We start from the raw sequence: 26,886 nt of genomic DNA on the forward strand, positions 1-26,886 counted from the left end.
TTGTTTTCTACAGCTGTAAAAACCAGTTTTCGCTTTAAATTCTTTTCAGCATTGTTCTGAACATTTACTGTGAGATAATTCCACACGGATACCTTGTGTTCATAGCATGTTCCTTTTCTTATATTCAGCTACATCCTGAGGCATTTATAATATCAGAAGATGGAAAGGAATACAGACTGACGATAGAAAGCAAAATTCCCATTCCTTGTCCTCAAGCTAGTCAGCTGGAAAATGACTGCAAAATCTCATTAAAATTAAGAACAATAGAGGAAGGTAATTTCTTCTTCAATTTTTTTTAAAATTGGCTTGTGCCTTGAATATGTACTTTTTATCCTCATTTTGACATGTTCATGCATTGCCCGGCTCAGGTGATGCATGCTGGTTGCATGGCAGCCTTTGTGTGAGGAGCCAGGACTGTGTTGCAGTTCAGAACTCTAGCTTAGCTTGCTGCCTTTTGGCACAGTGGAAAACACCATGCCAATGCCTGCGTTAAACTAAGATTAAACCAGTGTGGTTGCAGGAGGGTTCATCATGTTCTTTTTCTTAGTCACAGGTGTGGAAACTGGGCTACATAGAATACAGAAAGCTGCCGTATACTGAGTCAGCCATTGATCCATCTAGCTTATAATTGTCTATACTGACAATAAGCATGGCCCTCTAGGGTTCTAGACAGGAGATGTTCCATGCCCTACCTGGAGATGCTGCAGTTTGAACCTGGAACCAGCTTCATGCAAGGCAAATGCTCTCACTGAGCTATGGCCTTTCTTTGGTAGTAATTCCTTTTGTCTGTTCTGAATCTTTGATTCCTACCTTTTCTCACCATTGACCCATAGTGACCGGGACTGATGGGAACGCCAATGGCATCTTAAGAACCAAAGGTTCTCCATTCTTCATTCTTGACCTAAGGCAATAAGATGTATTGGTGTCTGGCACTGGCTGTGTTGTGATAATGTTGCGCCCCACCCCAATCTCCAAGCAGTGTGAGATTCAGGGCTTTCAGATGCTTACCCAGGGTTCATGTCTCCTTTGGAAATGAGGCACGGTGGAGACTGTGGTGTCTTTATGATATATGGTTTGTTCACACATATGTACAACCTGATGGAGTGGCTCACAGTATTAACACCCCAAGAGTTGAAGGAGGGGACCCTGCCCATTTGTTGTCTCACACAGAGCCCCTTTCCTTTGTCTCCCTTAATGGTCCATTACCAAGGTGATCACCTCATCAGGAAGCTAGCCTGACTTATATTTTAGTACTCGCTTGTCAGGCATGGAGAGTCCTCTCCTTCCCTGGTAACTTCATAGGCATGAATCACAAGCAGTTTGTATTCTATAGTCCTTTTTATTCAGTCATCTGGTTGCAAAGCAATAATCCATATCTCCCCACAAAGAGAGGTTGTTGGCTACTCTGAGCCTTTCCCTTCCATCTCCAGCAACATCCTGGGCGCCAACGGGAAGTTTCACCCCTCTGCATCCTCTGTTCTCTAATATGGAGAGACCTATGAGCCCGAGGAGAGAGGGGGTCATCCAGTCTCTCTAGGGAGGTCTCTGCTGGCTGTTCCCTCCCTTCCCCCTCTTCTTCAACTATCTTGTAGCTAGGTAACTCCTGGGGAGGCTGTGCAGCATTCTCCCCTCTCTCTCCTACTGAAACTGCACGGTAGAAGGGATGTGAATCGTTCTCCTCCTCCTCTTCAGACAGAAGCTGATTTGGCTGAGGATACACTTCCCAATCCTATTCAGACCATTGCCTGACATTGCTGTATCCAGGGGTGAGAAGGGTCTCGGCACACAGCCTGACACCCCAATAACACATTTTCCCACCCCTGCTTCATGCTTGTGTGCACATGATAACATAAGTAAATTTTGGAGCTAAGAGAGGGTGATGAGATAGAAGTGAGTAATGTATACAAGATCCTGCAAGAGGTTAAACTAGTTGCCTCTCTGTTTATTTGCAACCTGACAGTTATATCCTGCCACTTCCCCAAAAAACTGCTTTGATTTTAACAAGTCACTAATGCTAAAAACAGAACTCTGTTGCATCTTAAAGAGAAATCTTGCTAATGGCTGTCTGCTTTGGAACAGGTAACGGTCCACAGAGCTTAAACGTGGCTCTTTCTTTTTGCTCTGTGGAGCTTCTTCAGCATCCCTGCCACAATGGGACGTGTGGCCACGCCAGCATCCATTATACCGCTGTGACAGATTTCACCCGAAATGGAGAAAGAGTAACCAGAATTGCGGCAGAACCTATTGTTAGCGACAACTTCCTGTGGAATGGCTACATGGTGGAAAGTATTCAGGTGGAAACCCATTCCGTTCAGTCTTGATAAAAGAAAAAGAAATCACTTGGAAGTTAGCTGATGTAAACTGGCTAGGTTTTCTCTTTTTTTGCACGTTTTTAACAATGACTTACGAGCATCATTTATAATGACATTTCTAATTCGCACAGCATGTCGTTTTGTTTTGTTTTGTGAAATTCTTTCAGGGCGGGGCTCTCCCAAGGTGGCTTACATGTATATATAAAACATGAAATAAAAACAGCACTTGGACATCTTAATTGATTAAAAAGCTATTTTAAAACCATTTTGCCACCTCATCAGAAGCCTCTAATTGATGGATAAATTTAGTTAAAAACATTATTGTTTGCTAAAACGTAATGAAAAGCCAGTGATGGCTAGCATATTCCTTTGTATGTGTGAGGTAGACCCCCTTAAGCAGCCGCTCTATACACCATGTATGGGGGAAACCAGTGACCAAATGTTGCTGGCCTACAACTCTCAACATCCTGGGCCTTTGGCCAGTCAGGCCGGCACTGATGGGAGTTGTAGTTCAACAACATCTGTGAACGGCACAGATTCCCCATCGCCTGCTCTGCACACTTACCTGATACAAGTAAGTCTCTTTGAAATTAGTGAGGCTTAGAATTGAAGCATTGCTGTGTTATTTACTTGTAAGTCAAGCTCCGTAATCAGCACGTCAATATATTTGAAGGATTCCTGATCAGCTGATTTACCTTAATGTCTTCACTTCTTTTAAAGGTTACTGTGAAAGATCTGCCCTCTGCCTATTGCTACTCTTTTACTGACCCACATATCATTACATTTGATGGCAGGTAATTTACAAACTTACTCTTTCCCCTTTATCTTTTCAAGAGAGGATTTCTTTTTTAATCGTAAGATGAATACATTAATATTTTTTATCTGTCGCTTGTTAATCAAAACCTTCTCCCACCCCATCAAAATGCTGGGGAGAAAGAACCATGGCCTTAGTGACTTGCTTCAACTCAGTGATGCCGTTTGCTATATTTATGAAGGAAATCTGTTCTGTCACAATGAAACACAGCTAGGGATGATCATATCTTCTCAGCAGTTCTACAGAATATGTCCCTAGAGATGAGTAATGGTGGTTACATTGAATGCTCCGCACCCACAATGTGTAGCCAGGAACGAGCGTGTGCTTATAAAAACCCATATTATGTGAGTGTTGACTAGGCAAAGAGGCAGTGAGATTTTTTTATTCAGCCCAGTCTCCTACCAACTACCTGAAATTCACATAGGTAAGTGTGGCCTGCCTGAATGGTATTGGAAAAAACTGTCCATCATGCCATTCTCATGTCATCACAAAACCTTCCCTTTAAAAATAAAAAGGTATTATTTAGGGAGTTGGAGGAACATCAACACACCAAGGAATGGGGAGGGAGTGATTAAATAATATTGTGGAATATAGCTTTCACCAACCAAGTGTCATCCAGGTGTTTCAGACTACAACTCCCATCAGCCCCAGGCCATACAGTGCTGGCTGGGGATAACGGCAGTCGTCTAATTGATCTGAATGCCACAAGGTTGCTGAAGGCTGAGCCATACTCTTTCGGTTCTCTTTCAAACAAACAAATAAATAACTTTCTTTTCCTGAGCAGTAGGAAGTTCAGTGCAGCTATTACCTGAGTAAGGTAAGGTTCCATTAGAGGACAGGAGATCTGGTGCTTGCCATGTCTGGATAATAATCGTGCTACTTACAATTGTGGAAGCTGCTTGAGTAGCATGGAGCTGTCGAAGCAAAGCACACATTGCTCAAAGAAACATTAGCATCTCTGAGTCCAAAATCCAACATTCCAAGCCAAATCCAAAGTGTTTTTTGTACAGAAATTCTTCTGGGGGAATTGGCTTCACCCTACACCCTGGGTGTGAGCAGAGATAATAAGTCTGCACGTCATGAGTAAAAATGGCTCTCCTATAGCAGTTTCAGCTCCCTGGGGAGAACCCCCGCCCCAATAATATTTCTTCAGCCTTGAAAGGAAAAAGAAAGTTCCAGAAACATCCTCTGACAGAGGCCAAGTTAAAACCGATCCTCAGTCACATCCAGTTTGTCCCTGATAGTTTCTTTTTCTTCAAAAATGCAGCTATGGGGGCTGTAAACAAAAGTAGGTGTTCATAACGCTTTCCCCTCATTCAGTTTCCACCCTAAAAACTCCTTAACCTCAATAACTTTTTACCCTTCAAGTAAAATGATGCAGGCATCATATTTTCCTTGGCAGGGCAAAAATTGTTTTTTTGGGGGGGCAATTTTTAGTGGGAAATGCAAAAAGGAAAATGATTAAGAAATCATCACTGCCACCCAATGTTGGCCTTCGGCATTTATTTGTAGTCCAGCTATATTTTGTAAATAAAAAGAAATCTGGGTTAAACTACACGCAATGGAATGCTAGGTATAATTTGACTTTAGTATTTCAGTGAGGAAGTGCGCAATCCTGTTCATGGAGCAAGGCCCTTTAAAACTAGGCAGAACATACCTATGAGTAAACATGCATAGGGTTGAGTTATTAAAAAAACAGAACAGCCCCCCCCAAAAAAAGTTAAATTAAAAAATGACAACGTTGGATGAATCGGCACTGCATTAAAATAGCAATTCGTAAAAGTGATGATAATTTTGAAAAACAAATAATTTTGCATGCTCTGCTTTCTTCTAGGATGTACGACAACTTTAAAACGGGAACGTTTGTGCTATACAGAAGTACTTCCCGTGATTTTGAAGTCCATGTGCGCCAGTGGGACTGTGGGAGCCTCTACTACCCAGCATCATGTAACTGTGGTTTTGTTGCCCAAGAAAGAGCTGATATAATAGCATTTGACATGTGCAGTGGTCAGCTACGTGATTCGCAGCCGCACTTATCTGTGAAGAGCAGAGCTTCGGCAGACAGCGGCGTCAGGATCACTGAATCATATTCAGGAAGAAAAGTCACGGTGTGTTGATCCATTTTATATCCGTTGTAAAGCAACTTGATTCAGGAGGAGTTTTCTGTTTCTTTTTTAATCAATGCACATATATAAGCTACTTTCAGACATGAATGATAAACATGGTTTATCGTTGCATAAAGAAGCTTGGCTGAGCCTTGGGCTTCTGCATTGCCCCCAGCCCTTCTCCTCTAACTTAGCCATGAGGAAACTAGGAGCTTTTGTTACCCACTCTTAACCAACCACAGTTTAGCATTAGGGATTTTTAAATTAAAAAATCCAATAAACATACATGGGCTGTGTTCGGACATTAATGATAAGCCATGATTTATGATTATCTAAACAAACATGGCTTAGTCTTGGACTTGTGCATTCCTTCTTTCTGCTACTCCAGTGTGGCCACGAGGAAATTAGAAGCCTTAGCTACAATTATTATGTCTAAACCTTGATGAACTGCAATTAGTCTTAACTATGATTACTGAAAGGGATGCGGGCGGCACTGTGGTGTAAACCACTGAGCCTTGGGCTTGCCGATCGGAAGGTCAGCGGTTCGAATTCCCATGATGGGGTGAGCTCCTGTTGTTTAGTCCCTGCTCCTGCCAACCTAGCAGTTCGAAAGCATGTCAAAGTGCAAGTAGATAAATAGGTACCGCTCCGGCGGGAAGGTAAACGACATTTCCTTGCACTGCTCTGGTTTCACCAGAAGCAGCTTAGTCATGCTGGCCGCATGATCCGGAAAAACTGTCTGCAGACAAACGTCGGCTCCCTCGGCCAATAAAGCGAGATGAGCGCCGCAACCCCAGAGTCGTTCGCGACTGGACTTAACTGTCAGGGGTCCTTTACTTTTACCTTTTATGATTACCGAAAGAAGCCAACTTCAAACTGTGATTGATAAAGCAGGTTTTTTTCCAATAAGCCATAGTTAAGATTAATCGTATGTCCAAATCCTAAACAATTGTTAATTGAAAGCAGGAGCAAAAGATTCTGATCTCCTTGTGACCACGCCAGAGGAGGAGAGCGGTACAAGCTCTTGACCCCATTGTCCTGTTGGTCATATTATCTGTAGAATCTGGGTCACAGTCCTCTGCCTCTCTCACATGATCTGGTGACCTGAGGTTGACATGGATTTGGGAGTGGTCCAGGGATGAACGAGAACCATCACAGAGGTTTTTGTGTTGATAAGCCAACCTTTTCTACGTATCCATGTCAAAGTGACAATTCTCCCTACCATTTACAGATTTGTGGTTGGTTGTCCTGAGGGCCTCCGTCCCTTGAATATAGCAGTCAGTTGCAAGTGGAGTTGTTGCACAGGGTTCGTTTCCTTTGAAAACGCAGTGCTGTGCAGTAAGGGCATTTAACTTGTGTGCAATCAGCTTTATGCACTTGGCAAAATAGAAAATTTAGAATGGGGAAAATGAAAAAGACACTGGCAATTCCACCCACTGTCGAGCCCAATGTGTTTGACTATACACAATTTTGGCTTTAGGCGTCATCCCTGTAATGTATTCCTTGCGTAAGTTGTGGGCTTACTGTACTTAAAAGACAGAAAAAAGGAGTCAGATGAGATAGGGCAAAGCAGTAATTTGTTTCATCTCCAAAATGGTCAATAAATTGAAACCACAGTCTGAAAAGGTCTTCCTGTTCGCTCGGTGTGATGCCATTTGTTTTTAGATCTCGTTTTCTTCCGGAGCTTTTATTCGAGCCGACGTGAGTGAATGGGGAATGAGTCTAACTCTCAGGGCCCCCAGTTTGGATTATAAACACACGCTGGGCCTCTGTGGAACATTTGATGGCATTGTGGAGAACGATTACCATGATGTGGACGGAACTGAAATCACTGGAGGAGCTGATACTTACATGTCTTTTATTAATGAATGGAGGTAATGACCAAAAGTCTTATCAGTATCTTGTATATTATTGCAAAGGGGAGATCTATTCTTTCAATTATTTGTTTATATTCCGCCTCTCCTCCAAGGATCTCAAGGTGCCATACATGTGTGGTTTTTTTTCCTTCCCCATTTTATCTTCGCAACAAAGCCTCTGAGGTAGGTTAGGCTAAGAGACAGCGACTGAGCCAAGGTCACCCAATGAACTTCATGGCTGAGTGAGGATTTGGACCCTGGTCTCCCAGGTCCTAGTCCAACACTGTAACCCAGGCATAGGCAAACTCGGCCCTCCAGATGTTTTGGGACTACAACTCCCATCATCCCTGACCACTGGTCCTGTTAGCTAGGGATGGTGGGAGTTGTAGTCCCAAAACATCTGATGGGCCAAGTTTGTCTATGCCTGCTTTAACCACTATACCACACTGGCTTGCAATAGTGCAGACTTATTTCTGTTCTACCTTTCTTCTGCCATGGAACCCAAGGCGACATACATGTGGTTCCCAGCCTTCCGTCCAGGCACTGACCGAATTTTGAAATGTTGTACCAAAATGCCCTGACTTCTTGCCACGTAAAGTTAATTATGGAAATGATAACAGCAGGAAGGGGATGTGGAATCTAGTTCCTCAATAACATAAAAAATATATATGAAAAGATACTGCACAAACTTACATGATCTCCATTTTCCATTTAATTAATTTCCCCTGTCATTATGAATGTGTCCTGTTCCATAGCTTAAGGTCTCTGATCTTTTTATCCGCACAATGAGACAATCTAGGCTGAGGGGATGGCAGGTGTGTCACCGTTATTTATGTATTTGTGTGTTTATATATACATACACAAAAAACCCAGCTATATAGTACTGTGCAATAATGGACACTGCGCTTTCAGAAGGATATTGACAGATTAGAGTCCATAAAGGCAACAGAGATGCTCAACAGTATGGAAAACAAGTCCTAGGGGGTTTGAAGGAACTGCTTAGCCTGAGTGGGGGACATTCTTCAATTACCTGAAGGGCTGTCATATAGAAGAGAGCAGGCTCTTATTCTCTGCTGCCCCAAAGGGCACGCCTATATCTAATGGACGTTAAGTTATGGGAGGATATTTTTTGGTAGGGTGGCAGGAGAAATTTCTTGATGGTTAGACTGGTTCAACATTTAAATCAATTGCCTAGAGGTCTGGTAGGATTTCATTTGCTGGAACAGAGGCTGGACAGCCAAATGTCTAAAAGGAAAATTGCTATGGTAACAAGTATCACAAAGCTCCAGTGGCCCTCCCCCCTCCCCCCGCCCCCATCCATCCATCCATCCATCCATCCATGTTGCTTGTTTGGATAGCAGCCATGTTGAGATTTTCCAGTTGTTTTTTTGACAGGATTTCACCAGGAGAGAGTCTGTTTGACCAAATACCGGATCTTTCAACTCCGGCCAAGGAAATAGTTCTCTGTAATTGCAATGCTGGTGACGTGGGAGAAGACCAACCAGCAAATAAACTGAATTCCGTTTTTGAGGCGGAATTGTCTTTGCCCTGCAGAAGAAACAAACAAAACGCTTGGCTCCCTTCCTTGATCCCGGGGCTGGATGTAACCGCTGAGTACATCGGCTCGCTTGATCCTATCAGGGGCTTGAGGAAACGTGCTTCCGTGCTGGAGGAGCTTTCTTCTGCTGATCCCTCCAGAGAGGGACGCTCTCTGAATCAAAGAGCTCTTCAGACAGCAACCCCAGAACGCACAGCTCTCTTTCTGAACTCCAAGACAGGATTTACAACACACAAACAGGCCGTTTGGGGCCGGGGGGCTGACAGCTACACAGACAAGTTTGGCAGCCAGCGGCGCCGCAAAAGACATTCACGCCCAAAGCGCCAACATGACTATGAGTACCTTTCTGTGTTTCCATCCCAGAGCCTAAGCCAAACAGATCTGGATGGATTTAGCTATTTCTTCCCAGAAGATCACATGGCTGACCCATACCAAGAGCCCATGTCTTCATGGCCTACGCCTTCTGGCCTCACTGAGTCGGACGCGTTGGACCTTTGCCAAGAGACAGTTGCCAATTCCAGCATAGTGAGGGCTTGCAAGGCTCTCCTCGGCCAGCGGGTCAACGATGTGGTAGACTTGTGTATCAAGGATCTGCAACTGAAAGACGACCTCAGCTGGGCAAAGGCAGGCTTGGCCCTCCTAGAAAACGAATGCGAAAAGAGAGCTTTGGAAGAAGTTAATTACCGCACCGGAGAAGAAGACAAGGGATTATCTGAGGACTTGCTCTTAGCACTGAAGTGTCCCAACCTCTGCAGCGGGAGAGGTCACTGCGTTGAATGGGGCTGTGCTTGTTTTCAAGGCTTCAGCTCCTACGACTGCAGCACCTCATCTGGTGAGTCGAGCTACAGTTACTAGCATTCTTTCTCTGCCCCACAGCAAGCCTCCTTATCCAACATCTATATTCTAATCTGTAAAACAGTCAGCTTTGCAGTCTGTTCTGCATCTGTCCTGTTTCCTAGAGGTAAGTCATGTACTATTTGGCTCCTGTTGTGCCAGATTTAACCACTGCTCACTGGAATGCTAGTCTCAATGACTAGCTTGGGGAAATAGTACAATTCCAGCCTCCTTATAGAATGAAGCCAGGTGCCTCTATTTGGTATTTCTATTAGATATCCTTTGGGTCTTTTATATAATGCAACACAGCCCTTGGTGGGTGGAGAGGAGCACCATGCTGGGGAGTGTCTACATGGGGTTGCCTGGTTCACAGCCCCTCATAAATTGTGTGCCCATGGCCATGGCCACCCCTGGCACCCCCCACACTATGCCTCTGCCAGGAGGCTGTGAGGCCTCCTGATTCAGATGTTGTGGAGAAATAGAGCTGAGTGTCATCAGCATACTGATGGCAACTCACCCTGAAACTCCTCATGACCGCTCCCAACAGCTTCATGAAGATATTAAATAGCACTGGAGATAAGACAGCATAGCTGTCAGGGTGCCGAAAGACACTCTCTGAATACTACTCTCTGGACTGAAGGGAGGATTAAAACCACTGTAATACAGTGCACCCAATTCCCATTTCCCAGAGCTGGTCCAGGAGGATGCCATGGTTGATGATGAGAGACCAAGATGCAGGAACAAGGTCCCACTCCCTGTGTCCTGCTCTCTATAAATATCATTCATCAAGGCAACCAAGACTGATTCCATTCTGTGGACAGGTCTGAACCCAGATTGGGATGGATCTAAATATGATCCCCGTATTCTTTGCACATATGAAACAATTAGCATATCTAAGTAAGAACAATTCTCTCTGACATTCAGTTTTCTGAGAGCTGGAGATATTTCTGGATAGAACATTATTCAAATCATATGAGCGCACCCCACCCCCCACCCCAGCCGCAGAATGGAAATTTGAGGTTCAGAAACAAGTGTGCCCCCATGCTCACTGTTTGGGAAACCTATGTCTTCCTTTAACAGAACTCGGTATGTCGAATTTTCTCAAAGAAATTCAATGCGAAATATGTTGAAATTAGTTTATTTCTTTGCCCAGGTTTTGTGTCTGTAGTGCCCTATTTTCTTCATATTTGTTAGATAGGTATTTGTTGGCACAAAAGCTTTGTCATACTGTTTACATGAAGGGCCCGTTGATTGACTCAGTGTGTTTCACTTTCTGATTTTCGTTTTCAAGATCAGGTTCCGGAAGTTACAGAGCTGAACAATGGAGGGTTGTGTGATGTCCGGCAGTATGACTGCACAACTGTAAGAGTTTTTGGTCGTGGATTCATGGAGTCACCAGGCCCCAGATGTGAAATTAATAAGTTGCAGGTGGATTATTTTATGTATTATTGATAAAGGTTCAGCGTTGAGGTTTTTAGAACCTGAAGTTCCTGTAAGCCATTCTGCATCCGTATTCTCCATATTCAAGCAGTTGCTGACTGAGGAAATCATAGGTGGTACAAGTGGTAGAGCCTGCAAATAGAAGGCTATGGGAAACCGAGTTCAGCATGGTTTTCTTTTCTTTTCTTTTCTCAACTTTATTTTTTGGCCCTGTGCAAAGGTGACAAACTGGAAAGTCCCATGCAGACTTGTGGGTGCAGCTACTTGGTTCTGCATTACTACTGGTTAAGTATGAAGACTGCGAGCAAAATTTACAGGACAATTTTTGTAGGGGAGAAAGCAATTACTCAAACTGGAGTTTATCCAAGACCCTTGATCAATTGTCAGAAGGCTGAGCTAAAGGAGCTGAAACTAGCGCCTGGCCTCTGAGATATAATACAACTTTCAAAAATAAAAAAATCCCTCATGTATAAGAAATTCAATTTTCCCATCGACTCAGTAGAAAACATTTTCTTTTTCCAGCGCACCTTTATACTTGGCTCCGTCCAGCTGATGCTGAGGTTATTTTGGCAGGTTATATTACAATGCAGGCTGTGGATTTCCCTTTGTACACAACATGGATCCTCTCATCAGCAAGTCAGTTTGAAACGAGAAAGCCAACAGCACATTTACATTCCATTAAGTTAAGAGCTGCTCCCCAAACTCCTAGTGAGACAATTATTGGGAGTTCACTTATCACAGCTTGAACTGTCTCACTCCTCACTCATTGCAAGCTGGAGGGTTTTAATAACACTTTCAGCAGCGACACTCTTGGTCTTATGCTCCCCCCCCCCCAAAAAAAAGGTTCTGTGGCCTATCCTTTTATCAAGCAGATAAAGTTTTGGGTTGCCATGTGAGTCATTAGAGCTGAATAATGTCTAATTTTTATGTTTTGCAAAGGGATAAGAACAGCCATTGCTATAACTCCTGGCACAACCTGGGATCTTTTAGCTCACATACAGCACAGCCTGACCTAATTAGGCCTGCAGTCCTATGCTCATTTTTCTGGGAGTAAGCTCTGTTGGACACAGTGGGACCTGTTTCAGCACCTGTATGCATGGAATTGTGTTGCACAGCTCCTGCAATCTACCTTACAGATGGCATACTTCTTTCACTATGCCTACCCACCGTCATCTTTATTTCTTTCTCCCCTGACTCCCCTTTTTGTGTTTGTGTTTTTGCTTAACATTCAACTTGAATACTCCATGTTCTGAGGGAACGTGAAGGCTTGTGTGGTACTTTCTGTTGTTTCTCAGAAAAATATTATGTTTGAGTTGCTCCATATGAGGGACAATGGTGGCGCTGTGGTCTAAACCACTGAGCTTCTTGGGCTTGTCGATTGGAAGGTCAGCGGTTCAAATCCCTGCGACAGAGTGAGCCCTCGTTGCTCTGTCTCAGCTTTTGTCAACCTAGCAGTTTGAAAGCACGCCAGTGCAAGTAGATAAATAGGTACCGCTGTGGTGGGAAGGTAAATGGTGTTTCTGTGCGCTCTGGTTTCCGTCACGGTGTACCAGTGTGCCAGAAGCGGTTTAGTCATGCTGGCCACATGACCCAAAAAGCTATCTGTGGACAAACACTGGCTCCCTCAGTCTGAAAGTGAGATGAGCACCACAACCCCATAGTTGCCTTTGACTGGACTTTAACCGTCCAGGGGTCCTTTACCTTTTCTTTTTTTCCCTTATATGTGGGAGCAGTGGAAACTGTCCTGAAGAAGCAAGCAGAAGGGTTTTTACTCTTTAAGTGGCCCATGGACATTTCAGCCACTATGTTGTAAATAAAGAATTCACTGACAGAATATAAAAGTGACCCATTGTCAGTGGGTGAAGCTAGGTGCTTGCGCAGGTTGAATGAGAATACTTCACATAGCAGTTGAGATTATTTGTATATCTATTTGTATATCACCCTCTTGTTTATAGGGTCACTAAATCAGGCATCTTTGGTCCTTTAATTCAGTACAGTGATAACAAGTGGGTGCTTGGGGAATCCTTATTCACCCACGCCACTTTCCACAACACCAGGACTGTGGATTGCCAACTTCCCACTGAAGGACACCAGAATGATGGTCTGGATCTTGTGGATGGCCAACCCATTGCAAAGTGGCAAATTAAGGTAATCTCTAGAGATTCACTTCATATAGTCATATAGCGACTGAGATAATTTTTTTTAAAAAACAAATCCCGCAGAAGTAAGCTGAGGAGGTGCACAAGCATAGCTTGTAAAACCGTTTTAAAAAATCATCAAAAGGCACACTATTGGGGGGGGGGGGGAATGCACATTGTACCATAAAAAAGAAACAAATTTTGCTCTCTGTTTATAATAGGTCACCCAGAGATATACCATTACTTCCCATTCTAGCTTCTACTTACTTATGTAGGGATCTAGGTAGGATGTGCATGTTGTCAATTGTGAAACGCACCATAATCCCCTTTCGGATGCTTATATAACTCACAGAACTGTTGCTCTGTGTCTAAACAGATTTCTAATGATGGGTTCACTTATAGCAACCCTAAAACAGTGACATTATTTGATGGAGCTTGTCAGATATGCGACCCACAATCAAATGGATTTTGCACGTTAAAGGCAAGTGTCTTATTTTTGTTGTTGTTTTGCTTTGAATATTTACAACCTCATTAGGGCTAGGGGATAAATCTAGCAGAGATGTCATCTCATTAAATGAAACGGAATAGATTAATCATGTACAATTTCAGCGGAGTGATCAATTAATTAGTCAGTTAAATATGCAATACACAATTTCTGGAGGGGCAACAGTGTTAATCCATTATAGCTGTGAGTCTTGTGGCACCTTAATGAGTTGTTGTTGGCATCTGTCTGTCTCAAGAGATGATAGGGTGCTCCACCCGGGGTGAAGCCAAACCGCTGGAGAATCATAGCGCCTGCTGTGGCTGCAGAGATCGGTAACTCATAACTGCTGCCTCCTGCGTTGTTTTTGCTGCATTAGCAGCGCCAAAGTGACCTCTCTGGAGTGCAAGCCCTGGCAATGTGAATGGGGGTCCTGGGCTGCCCAGATGACAAGCCCCCCACTCTTGGGCTTGCTGATGCGATGCAAGGGGAAGCAGAGCAATACGTTTGGCAGGAGCCTGGCTCCGGGAGTTGCTGGAAGGAGGTGTACAAGACGTGATCCAACCATCTTGGGGACTCCACTCCGGATTTGTGTAGGGTTTGCTCCTCAGCAAGGGAGCGAGTACAGATTTTTCCTTGGGGTTTACTCCCTTAAAGAGCAACACGTTTATTTATGGCACATGTATTCATGACTAGAGTCCACACCATCAGATGCATAGGAGCAACAATACTGTCCTAGACATGTCTGCTCAGAAGCAAGCCTGATAGAGTTAAGTGAGACTCCCAGCTAAATGTGTAGGGATAGGAGCATCTGGGGAGTTCCCCATTGGCTAACAGCTCCAACCAGGATGTCCAATAGTCAGTGGTGATGGGAACATGAAACTTTTAAGGTTCACAGGTTGGAAGTAGGCAGTCTGTTACTTGTAATGCCTTACTTCCCAACTTTACTCGTAATGCTGCTTCCCAGCTTCCTACTGGGTTGACTGGATTCATTCCAGAAATAACTTCTGATGTGTTTGTTGGCTGTTTCCAGAAGGGAAAGTGCTCTCTTTCAGCCTTTCCTCCTCCTCCTGTCCTTAAGGTGTCTCACACATCTCTAGGTCTAAGAGGTTATCACAGCCATGACAATATCACTTCCTTGTGTGCGCTACTGAGTCTCATATCTCCTAAATTTGGGATGGGAAAACTATGGCCCTCCAGATGTTCTTGAACTCTGACTCCCACCATCCCTGCTCATTGGCCATGTGGCTGGGGATGATGGGAGTTGTAGTCCAGCATCTGGAGGACTGCCATTTCTCCAACTCTGCCCTAGACCAATAGCAGAGCTGCTTCAGAGCAGCCCTTGAATCAGCATAACACAGATTTTGTGGAAGCTTTGCACTGCACAACATTGATGGATTGTCTCAGGCACAGAATGGTTTGTTTAAAAGATATTTTCTAAGTAAAAACAGGCAGCTTCTACTTGGATGCAAAATGGTATTGTATTACCAGGCATCCACCCAAAAAAAATGATATGAATAAATGTCATCATGCCTGCCCTGCCCTGATTCCCCCAGACATTGCTAGACTACAAGTCTCACCATCCCTGACCATTGGCCATGCTGACTGGGTTTGATGGAAGAGTCCAACAACATATGGCTGGCACCAGTTCAGGGAAGGATGTGGTAATTCTGTGCAAGTTTACTCAGAAGTCCCACTGTGTTCAGCAAGAATTCTTCCCAGGCAAATCTCTATGGTATTTGCAACCCAAATTCACAATCTGCTATAGAACAATACAATACAGCATTGAATTTAGTGATCCACTACAAAACCCTCCCAATAATTCAGATTCCCATAGTGGACTTTTGCGTGATCAAGAATTGAAACAGCAAACTCAGTCGTTTCAACAAGGCACCTTGAAATCCTATCAGGTATGGACTACAAAGGATTTCCTGAATGCCCTACTGGAAGGCATGTTGTTTGTGCAAGAGCATGGCCATACTCGGTCCAATCCAAGTTCTGTTCATTTTAGCGACAGTGGTGTAGAATACCTTTCTGAAGACCTGGCTTGTTACAAGTTGTGAACTCTCTGAAGCATGCAAAAATTAAATTGAGGCTGGGGGCATGTGAGAGTAACTAGTAGGCCACTGCTTTGACAGTTTGTGGCACACGAATAAACATGCAGGGAAAATATTCCGAAGTCTTAATGAATGATGTTTTATTTCTGCAAAGGAGAAAACATGCAACATAGATGGACTTTGTTATGGTGAAGGTGACACAAATCCTACAAGCCCTTGCTTACTCTGCAGACCGGAAATATCAAAGTTAACTTGGTCAGTTGCTGAAAGTAAGTTCCAATTAGTTATGAAGCTCACTGGTTCAGATGCCTAAACCTAACAAATGATTTGTATTTTCAGATTCATGCACCTTTTTCCATGTGCATACCAATGTTTACAGTAAACTGTGAAGGAGAGACACATCTCCAGAAAGTTGAGGAGGAGATACATATGACATGGAGCTGGCAGAGAGTCAAGTGTTACTCCTACAAGAATGGGAAACCTTTGGCCCTCCAGATGTTCTTGGACTACAATGTGCATCATTCTTTACCCTTGGCCATGCTGGGTGGAGCTGATTGAAGTTGAGAGTCCAACACCATCTTGGAAGGCCACAGGCTGTCCATTCTTGCCTGAGAGTTTGGAGCAGCACATCACCTCTCTAGACTTTATGACTTGTGAACCTTCTCATGAGAAACAGAAACTTCAGACGAAATTTGATATCTAGCAATTGCTTACCTTGAATCAGCTCATTTTGTTCCTGGCTGCCTGTGCCAGGATGATGGCTAAAGTTCATCATGGGTTCATTTTCCTGATGGATTTGTGCCATTTTGTTCTGTGGCGTAATGCTCTTGGGGGAGGATGATGTTTATTGCATGTCAGTAGGTCATGAAATGTGTTTCTTCAAGACCTGTTTGCATCCATTGGCACCTGCAAACAGGTCTTGAAGAAACACATTTCATGACCCGCTGAATGTTAAAGAGCCTTGAGTTGGATCCAGACTAACTTAACTGAAGTCCTGTTGGTTTCAGTGCGACCTGTGATTAACTCCCTCCCATTGAAATTCCAGGAATTGGAATTGTAGTTGTATCCGATTCCTTGTATAGAGCAATGCCTGCCATCATGATGGACACAGGCAAGTGGGAAGCAGGAAACCACGTTGTGCAGGAGCTCACACACCCCAGTGAAATCCCTTTCAGCAGATGCTTAGAGCCAGTGTCATGGACTGATTGCACAACTTTCCTCAACCTGACAACCCCCAGGTGCAGTTGGACCCCCAAATCCCATCAGGCCCAGCCAGCATGGCCAATGGTCAGGGGTGATGGGACTTGGTATCTGACAATATCTGTAAGGCACCAGGTTGGGGAAGGCTGACTTACTGCAATGCTTAATGAAAAAGCACAAGAGGATATCTCCATCGGTAGAGAACGAGACTCTTAATCTCAGGGCTGTGGGTTTGAGCCCCACATTGGGTAAAAGATTCCTGCATTGCAGAGGGTTGCACTAGGTGATCCTCATGCTCTCTTCCAACAACAGCTCTATGATATGGGATCAAGTAAAGCACTGCGGTCAGGTGCACATTTGGTATAGGCCCCTAACAGTGGCTATGTGAGTAGGTGGGGAATAGATAAAAATCTTCCTGATGTCATCCGTTTTTCATATTTCTCACTTTGTGGCTGTTCCATTTATTTCATTTCAGACAACCAGCCTCCTGTATTTCAAAATATGCAAGAAAGGCTGCAGACCTTTTATGGGGAGGATTTTGTGTATCAGTTCTCAGCGACGGACGCAGAAGGCTCTGCCGTCGCTTTCTTATTGAATTCTGGCCCGCCAGGTGCCAGTCTTTCTCCCGCTGGACTCCTGATATGGAAGGCACTGTCGAAGAAGCCTGAGCTGTTTACCTTTTTCATAACGGACGACTGCAGTGCCGAAACCAAAGTTGCAATCGAGGTAATAACTATTGTGGTCAAATAGCCAACGCTAATTGCTATCATGCAGCCATGACAAGAGCTCCATTGCAAATGGAATATCCCATTCAAGAGTAATTATAGCCTGCTGTTTATTGGCCGTGTTTTGTAGGTCAGCGTGAAACCATGTGACTGCTTAAATGGAGGGTCCTGTGTGACGGATACCAATTTCCCTCCTGGAAGTGGGAAATATCTGTGCATCTGCATGCCAGGATTTGAAGGTGACCTTTGTCAAGTGAATACCAATGACTGCGCATCCAACCCCTGTGGCCTTGGCAGATGTTTTGATGGAATAAATAGCTTCCGCTGTGAATGTACACCTGGGCTGCAGGGTGAATTGTCACTTATTCTACATTTACATAACAATAATTCAATTACATGCATGATTTCAGGCTCCAGTTTACTGTGAGGTTTATTTAAGCAGAACAAATATTTTTCAAGCATCACTGAGTTAGATCTTCGCGTACGCCTCTTCAGGCCAGTTAAAGCCAATGAGGAAGAGGGGTGAAAGCTTGGCTTTCAAAAAGCTTGTGTGGTTTGCGGATTACAGTGGAAGCTAGAATAAGGAGTTAGAAAGCACAGTGCAATCCTATACATGCCTACTCAGAACAGGATAGGGTATAGGAACAGGATAGGGTACTGTTGAATTAGTCCGCAGACTGCATAGAAGAAGAACAAACAATTTTTTTTACATAAAATTCATTTTTTAAATTCCGCATAAATATATACGTGAAATCATTTTGTCTTAAATCTTATCTGAAACAACCAAACATTAAGAATAAATAGGGGAGATATGTGTCCAGATGAATCTATATGATCAAAACTCAGAATCTCCATCACAGCTGTTTGAAATCAATCCCAAATAACTTTTCCTGAGGCTGGAGGTTTTTTCTGCAGAAGTGGCCATGTTCCCTTAAATGTATATAGAACAAATACATCATAAAAAATCCCAGATTTTTGTTTGTTTGTTTGTTTCTGGAAAATCAAGGGCTTGCTGTCTCCCAAGAGTTAGGCAATGAACCAACGTTTGCTTTCTGTTTTGAAAATCTTTGTGGCTTTTTTTTTGTGAGCTACTAGTTCCCGAAAAGGGCCTTTGATGCATGCCCGAATGTATTTCTTTCTGTTTAGGTAGACATTGCCAAAAAGACCCTGATGAATGCAAATCCAGACCATGCTTCCCTGGAGTAGCTTGCTTCAATACTATGGATTCCTATTATTGTGGTCCATGTCCCGCTGGCCTGTACGGAGATGGGAAAAGATGTTATGGTAAAAAGCTATCCTTTTTTGGTCACCAAAAAAATCATATTTCATTTTACTTCCAAGTGTTTTGTTCATTGCACTAAGCCATGCTTAAAATATTGGATGTGCCTAAGGCAGAAACCTGTCTAATAATACTGCCCATATAATAGAAATTCATAGGACTTTCATGCTTGATAGCTGATTCTGTCTATATGGGATAGGAGACATGGTTTTGAATGAGAAAAGTTTTGGTAGACAGGTTGAACGATTGACTTAAGTCAGCCTTCCCAAACCGGTTGCCTTCCAGATTTTTGGGGGAATAACTCCCATCATCCCTGACAATTGTCTGAGCTAACTGGGGCTGATAGGAGTTGGAATCAAACAACAAAAACAATAGCAGCATTTACTGGGTAAGAAACTAAGACTTTCCAAGAGAGGATCAGCACAGCGCGGTAAAATAATTGTGTCTGCATGTGTTTTCCCATATAAGCAACTTCCAATTAAATGTTTGTTTGTACAGTCCATTACTCTGTGTGCTTGCGGAAGATGTGCATAGAATCTTTCTGGCCACAGTTGGAATAGTGAGGCTGGCAGTGGCTGTAACCTGGAACACTGAACATTTTTCAAAAAGCCTAACAATTTTTTATGCAACCCTTTGGCTGTCCTTTAAATAAGCTATCTTTGGTTTGCTATCCCTTTGATTTGGGCATTCTTTTGTTTATGTCACAGCTGGAATAAAACCAACAAGTAAGGCTCCCTCTGGTCGTTTGACTCCAGAAAATGGATATCACAAAATAGACCCCAGTGAAAAAATCGGTGTGGGCAATAATCACGGAAATAGCATTGCTGGTGCCCATACTGATGAAAATGTCTCTGGCAAGTAAAGAGCTCAGGTTTATGTTATTCATATATATTTTTAAGATAGAAGAACTGGGTGGGAGGCAAACATTATTAGAATTCCTTCTGATTTCTGAACATCAGAATGAACAGCATTGTATTCCTGGGGATATTCCATTTCTGAAAACGGAATGACATTTGCCTGAAGGAGTGTCTCCACCCCCATTGTTCAACCCAGACACTGAGGTCCAGCTCCAAGGGCCTTCTGGCAGTTCCCTCACTGCAAGAAGCCAAGTTACAGGGAACCAGGCAGAGGGCCTTCTTGGTAGTGGTGCCAGCCCTGTGGAATGCCCTCCCATCAGCTGTCAAAGAAATAAAAAACTATCTGACATTTAGAAGACATCTGAAGACAGTCCTGTTTAGGGAAGTTTTTAATGACTGATGTTTTGATGTATTTTTAACCTTTCGTTGAAGCCACCCAGAGTGGCTGGGGAAACCCAGCCAGACGGGCGGGGTAATAATAATAATAATAATAATAATAATAATAATAATAATAATAATAATAAATAATTGGCATGGCTGGCTGTAATCCTGAGCAGGTGCATTCCTCACTGAAACACTTTTTGCAGGCCCTAGTCTTCCTTTATGCCTCATTCTCATTACTCTTACTTTGCATAAGCTCTTGGCCTCACTCTTTTCTGTTTTTCTATCCATCTTGCTTAGGCTGTAGGTTTTGGAGAATGTATTATCCAAAGGAAGATGGACTGAAAAACAGGAAAGAATATGGAAAGGGTTTGTGTTGTGGCTCACTTCTTGTGCAGGCTACTGATAGGTAGATGCTAAGGAGTATTAAATTCAGGTTTATGTTTTACACTCCCTGCCAACTCTCCGTTATGTCTTATGCTCCCCGCCGACAATTCTGGGAGCTCTTGTTTGGGTTTAACGTTCTGTGTGTTTTTCTAGTAGACTTCTAGTGTGTTTTTCTAGTAGACTTCTAATGCTAAGTACACCGCAGCAAGCGCGACTGGAAAAATCCAGATATATGTAGAAGTCTACTTTCTTTTTTTACTTTTTGAAAACTATTCTCTTTGAAATGTAAATCTTGTAATAATGCTCTTGTGTCTGTCTCCTGTTTGTTTGGCAGGTTTCCTGCAACTGTCAACTGCTGAGGTTCCAAATACCACAGACTTCCCTCTTAATCCCACAGATGTTCCCAGAAGTTTCATTCCCACAGAAGTAGCCAACAGCAGTCCATCCGTTTCTGCAGCCAAAACAACTGTGTCTTCACATGTATTCATTTCCCAGAGCCCAGCTTTGAGAAAGCCTGTTAGTAGTGCATCCCCTGATTATGCATTAGGTGCCAGTACTGTAAACATCCATTCTGGCACCGCAAAGGAAGAGTCAGCAGCAGATGCGGTAGGCTCCGCATCTGACACGCCACTTAGGAATAAGACAGTATTTCCTGAGAAGACGACGGTGGCACGAGAGCAGATCTATTCTCCCCTAGAAGCCAGCATAACACTGAGCAGCAAAGCTAACGTGACACTAATAACCAACAAAGAACTGGGAGGAGGAAGTGGCCACAAATTCCAAAGGCCATTCGGTAAACCGAAAGACAGCACTTTGCAACCCACCTTTGAAAGGTTTGCTGTGACACTCCAAAGGCCTGGCACGGATCGGAAATCAGGCTCTGCGTCAACTGTTTCCCTGTTACTCACTTGTGCAGAGTCACCCTGTTTCCCCGGGGTTCCTTGTGAGCCAAGTGAAAATGGAAGCTTCAGATGCGGTCGTTGTCCTTTCGGTTATTACGGAGATGGTATTATTTGTAGAGGTACTGCGGCAACATATGTTTTGCTATTTTGTTGCAACATAATCCTATTTCCAGCAGAAGTTCTTGCCGAACTTTTACAATGGCGGTAGAGGCCTGATATGCACATAACGCTAAACTGTGGTTTATTAAAGTATGGTTTAGTATGGTTTATTATCCGTTGCTTACCGGTAGGTTTGTGTGTAAACCCAGCCCAGCATTGGTTTACTGTTAACAAACATGATGTAAAGTCATGTTTATGTTGTTGGCTTAGGAACCTTTGATTATATGTGAACTCAGCACCCTTTACCATGGCTTGAGCACTCCACTCCAGAGGTTCACCAAACTACAAACACATGAGGCATGAGCAGCTGGAAACAAACTTTGGAGGAACAAACCATGTTTTGTTTGATTATCTGTGAAACAACTTATGGTCACCTCATGATTTTGCTTAAACAAGCTAAGGCTTGTTGTTATGTGTGAACCAGACCGGAGAGCTGGACAGCTTGCTGTTTCCAAGCTGCATGGGGTATAGAAACATTTAGGGTAGTTGCTGTTCTATGTGAAACTTTGCATGGCTGAGTTGTGTCTAAAGAGCAGTCATGGTGGGGAAGGAGAGGGGAGCAGGAACACTATCAACAAGGTCACAGAAATGGCACAAATGGCTCCCCAAATGCACATTCTGTTCACTGATCATTGCGTTTCACCATATCTGCTGGCGGCCACATGTGATGGGGTTGCAGAAGAACTTGAACTTCATAATTGCACAAACTGATGGAAAGTATAGCGTTTTCAAGGTCAATGCTGTTAGCTAATTTTGCATGCTCGGTATTGAAAGTGAATACCACAAACCAGATGAGCTACTGATCTTATTTCCCCCGTTTTTTCTTTCTCATAGCGATATGCAGGCATAACTGTGGTGAAAACATGGAATGTGTGGCACCCAATACTTGCAGGTGTAAGCCTGGTTACTCCGGCCGTAGCTGTCAAGCTGGTGAGTGATGCCTGTTTTATGCACCCTCTGCATTTAATAATATTAAATGGTACATCTAAGAATTTAATGTTGGTTTTATACAGCTCTGTGTCGACCAGAGTGCAAAAACAATGGGAAATGCACCCAGCCTAATGTATGTGAATGCCCCCCCGGATTCAGTGGCCCCATCTGTGATGAAGGTAACACTGGGCTGTCCTTTTAAAATTAAAGGATGACCCAAAATGCATGCTGAATGTCGGTGTCAAAATTGATTCTCAGAAGTTGCAGTGTCAGCTATTTCACTCGTACCAGAAAACATCTGAAACAAATGAAAATGTTGTATTTTGTGTTTATCACAATGTTCCCACAACAGCAGAAACTCTAGTGCACCACTCTTGGTCCTAAAGGTATTCCAAAGAACTGCAGCTGTACTGAGAATAGCAATAATGGCACCCTGCATGAGGCAGGCAACTCTTGTTCTGTTCTAACAGTTTGCTGCCATGTATCTGGTGCAAAGATTTGTTCTGTTGTAACTGGCCTTAGAATGGCTGGAATGCATGCATGAGTCACCCCCAAGCTCTTCTCAGTTCTGTTTGTGTCCTATTCCATCTTCCTTAATTCTACCCTGCATCACAGCTTTGTGTTATATTTTTGGTGTGATAAATGTGTAGGGAAGGTATAGTAGGGATATTGATGAATCTGTCAATTGTTTTTTCTCTGTTTCTCATTTTTTCCACTTTTAAATGCAATTCACTTTTCTGCAGCAATTTGTATTTTAAAAAGAATCCTCATGAAAGTTTACCAGCATTTTAGGACAGATTTCACCTAATACATACATTCTCCCCCCTATGCAGTTTTTAATGTATGCCTTTTGGAAGGAAATTTCCTAAACGTAATGCATTAATTATGTTATTTTCAATCATGTGTGCACACTTCCCCTAATACACTTGTTTCTGCACCCATTAGTTGACTGGAGAACTGCGTCACTAAATTTGGAGACACACAAATTGTGGTTCGCGCATTGAATTGAAAAGCGCAAATTAGGAAGTTCCTCAGTAAAAGGCAAACAAAATCGAATTTCTCCCCACACCACCCAGAATATACCTCCCAACTCTCCATCTTAACAATATCCATACACACAATATCCATACACACATATACTTGTCCTTAAAGACCCTATATTTTTTGAATCATAGTTCCCATGCCTGTTCATATGTATAAAGATGGATGTCAATGGTGGTCATTTTATTGATGGCCGACATTTTGACACATTGTCTAAATACACGGTACTCAGTGAAACATATCCCTCACGGCCAAATTAATGTTTCCTTTAGAATAGATAATCTAAAGGCCAGTGCTATTTTTCTGGAAAGAGAGGTGCCGGAACTCACCGTGAACACCTCCCTTGTTCTCTTAGCCCACCTGAGAGGGGCCAGAACTGAGTTCAGGTGTGTTCTGGCTGAAAAAAGCCCTGCTAAAGGCCCAGCTCTCCCTCCAGGTTCTAGGTGAGGAGGAGGAGTAATATAGTAGGCCAGTTGTTTTAATGGTGAGGAGGAGGAGATGGAGTAAGTTATGGAAGATTGTAAAAAAACAACAACATTTCAATATTGTGTTGCTTTACTGTATACGGTCTGCTTGGATTATATAACTCACCCTGGGATTGCTTGCCTGTGAAGCACAGGATGATAATGAAATAAATGAAATAGCCCTTGGGGTCTTAAATCTGCCATGGAGCACATTTCCTGTCATTAAGCTACTTAGACCACTGTCAAAAACAAACATAGATTGAGTTCAGCACTGACATTTACCAGTGTTGTCTCTGTTGATATCGTCAGAGTGATGCCTATTTATACGCATACTTAAGTTGGATCCCTGCTAAAACCAGGATATTCTCGATATTCCAAGAAGCAGCTTCAGTTGTTTCTTTAACAAGATGATGGCAATTTCAAATGGTTCGCAAGCAAACCTGAACTGGTTTTGTTCAAAGGCGGGATGAACTGAGATGCATTCTGCGAGTCTCCTTCTTCACAAGTTGTTGTCCTGCCTTTTGACCACTAGGTGGGGACATGGACCCAACATGATAGTTTTGCGAGTAACCAATGCAAAAATGGTGTTGTAGAAATCTTTTCTTTCTATTTTTACACCTTTTGTTTAAAAGTTTCTAATTTTAATTGATTTCGGAACTGATATCTTGACCAGTCTCCCTTTCCACCTCCAGCACATTGTGAGCCACCTTGCCAACATGGAGGGACCTGTCTGACCAGAAACCTTTGCACTTGCCCATATGGGTTTGTGGGTCCACATTGTGAAACAAGTAAGTAATGGAATATGTGACAAACATATAAACAAAGCATCCTGGTGTAGCAAGATGCACATAGATAAGAGGTGCTATACCTTTCTGATGTTCTGTGCCCCAAAATAATCTCTTGGTGAATTTGTCAGAAGTAAATTATTAGTTTGCTTTTTTTAAACCGACCTTCCTGATTTTTCCAAAGAAACTCAAGGCAACTAATCAATAATATAATACAAACAACCCCCCAAATTAAACCATATCACACAAAATACAGCATAAAACAAAACAAAAAAATGAAAACAATGCCAAAATCACCAGCCAAAACCCTCAAAACTAAGCCAGTGAATAAATTAATTGGAGGTCATTTGTTTATTTGATTCCATAACCATTCTTCACCATTTAGTCCCAGAGTATGTTACAACAATATACTTTGCAATGATAAAAAACAGAAAAATACACCTATGACTTCTATTTAGCTGTTTGGATGGAATAATACATACTAACAGCAACCTCTTTGATGTCAACAGGCCTGTTCTAAGCATGGTTAAGTCCCGATTCAGCTAAATATCTTGAGGTGTAGTTCTCGTTATTTTCTCTTTGTAAACCACTTTGAGGTTGGTTTGTTTTTACAATCGATTGGTGTGTAAATCTTATTAAATAAATATCATAGCAGAAAGACAATTGCAGACAAAACCTGGGAAATTATTTGGGTGTATATAGATATGCAATAAAGCTATGACAGCAACCCCTTTTTTCTCTACTAACTTCTGTTTATTTTGTTTCTTAAACATTGGTTGCTTGGTTTAGTGGTTTGCAACAGGCACTGTGAAAATGGCGGTGAATGTCTCGCCCCAGATGTCTGCCAGTGCAGGGTTGGCTGGAATGGACCCACATGCAGCACAGGTAAAGAAGTATATCCCCAAAGGCCATTTATTTTCAGTAAAACCATACACACACGTTGCCACCAAGAGAGACAAGATCAGCTCAAAAATGCTGAAATTACGATTGGTGATATGAAAAGTGGCAGTGTCAGGGAACTGCCATCGGAGCTGGAGGCGGAGAGAAGGCTCCAGAGGGATGCCGGAGAGGGTCCCAGTAGGGAGAGAAGCAGCCCATCTGCTGGGAAAGGAAATCAGCATAACACCAGTGGAGAAGGGGGGCAGATGGGGGAATCGGAGAGGTGGCTCCAGGACTCCTCGCCGGAGACCAGCGGAGAAAGTACGAGTACTCCGCTGCCCACACCCTCTTTGCGCAGAAGACTTCCGCGCAGTGAGACTAGGAGAAGACTGGGGGTCAAACAGCTTCTATGCTGGAAGAGGTTCAAGAAACGCCCACTGACGGATTCTGCCAGCGACTGAGGCAGCCACGAAACTTGAGGCTGTCCAGACAGAAAGGGTTCAACCAGGTAACCCAGCCAGGAGTGGCGGCAACTTACGCACGAGCAACCCCTAGAACCATTACAGGCAGGCTTTGAAGGACCAGCGTTAAGCTGGTTGTGGTAAGAGATTTATTCGCACAAGTGTTAAGGTAGAGATGGAGAGGGAGCGGCTCCCACAAGAACTTCTGTCTGGAAAGCTTCTGTAGGAACCACATGGTGGTCTTCCTCTGCAGTCTTCCTCTGCAGAATAACAGTCAAGCCTTCAATCCTACTTAAGGAAGTTATGGAAGGAGAATTTGCTGCTTGGATCTCTCCACTGAAGCCACATGAGCTCTTGCCTGCTCCTCCCCTCAGCAGCCCCTGGCTTCCTAGTTTAAACTGGGGTTTAGGGAGGTGGGTTCCAACCTTCTAGAGAGGCTTGTGGGGGTAGTCAGGGGTTGCTATAGCTTTGAAAATCAAATACCCTCTTATGTGTGCAAGATCAGCTTTAATAATATTTAATGCAGTTTCTTGTAGTTCTCACTGATTTTTTAAACACTGGGTAGGACTGTCAGCTGGCCTCTTTTAAGCCAACTAGGGTTTTTCTTGTTTGTTTGTTTGTTTGTTCTATCCCCCCTCCCTTGTGTTTTGTTCTCCCGGAAAAGGAGGGTGTTTTGTTGTTAATTACAGTTTCCGTTCTAGTTGTGAAAAGGCATTTCTAACTGAGCATATATTTATATAAGCCACCTGTGCAAATAAGCATAGGTTATTCTTTTGTCTTTTGGCCTGGTAGATATAGCAGCCCTCCTTCCAAAGAACAGTTCAAAGCAAATTGCACTTCA

At 43.2% G+C, this 26,886-nt stretch overlaps 1 protein-coding gene across 3 annotated transcripts in view; it reads left to right on the forward strand.

The window, feature by feature from the left end:
• Positions 1 to 26,886, forward strand: part of VWDE (von Willebrand factor D and EGF domains) — a 44,930-nt gene that overhangs the window by 11,902 nt on the left and 6,142 nt on the right. The window contains exons 7-25 of one of the 3 annotated variants that reach the window (XM_083405298.1): positions 129 to 273; positions 2,080 to 2,294; positions 3,033 to 3,106; positions 4,961 to 5,234; positions 6,897 to 7,105; positions 8,483 to 9,477; positions 10,771 to 10,907; positions 12,912 to 13,067; positions 13,434 to 13,538; positions 15,750 to 15,864; positions 17,271 to 17,521; positions 17,651 to 17,870; positions 18,667 to 18,804; positions 19,507 to 19,653; positions 20,759 to 21,445; positions 22,320 to 22,415; positions 22,499 to 22,594; positions 24,613 to 24,708; positions 25,495 to 25,590. In XM_083405298.1, the coding sequence (XP_083261424.1) occupies positions 129 to 273; positions 2,080 to 2,294; positions 3,033 to 3,106; positions 4,961 to 5,234; positions 6,897 to 7,105; positions 8,483 to 9,477; positions 10,771 to 10,907; positions 12,912 to 13,067; positions 13,434 to 13,538; positions 15,750 to 15,864; positions 17,271 to 17,521; positions 17,651 to 17,870; positions 18,667 to 18,804; positions 19,507 to 19,653; positions 20,759 to 21,445; positions 22,320 to 22,415; positions 22,499 to 22,594; positions 24,613 to 24,708; positions 25,495 to 25,590 (4,252 nt within the window). The remainder of the gene's footprint in view (positions 1 to 128; positions 274 to 2,079; positions 2,295 to 3,032; positions 3,107 to 4,960; positions 5,235 to 6,896; positions 7,106 to 8,482; positions 9,478 to 10,770; positions 10,908 to 12,911; positions 13,068 to 13,433; positions 13,539 to 15,749; positions 15,865 to 17,270; positions 17,522 to 17,650; positions 17,871 to 18,666; positions 18,805 to 19,506; positions 19,654 to 20,758; positions 21,446 to 22,319; positions 22,416 to 22,498; positions 22,595 to 24,612; positions 24,709 to 25,494; positions 25,591 to 26,886) is intronic. The other 2 variants (XM_083405300.1, XM_083405299.1) reach the window with 2 other exon arrangements.

The sequence above is a fragment of the Podarcis tiliguerta genome (genome assembly GCF_965153285.1).
Source record: "Podarcis tiliguerta genome assembly, chromosome: 12".
Lineage (NCBI taxonomy): Eukaryota > Metazoa > Chordata > Lepidosauria > Squamata > Lacertidae > Podarcis > Podarcis tiliguerta.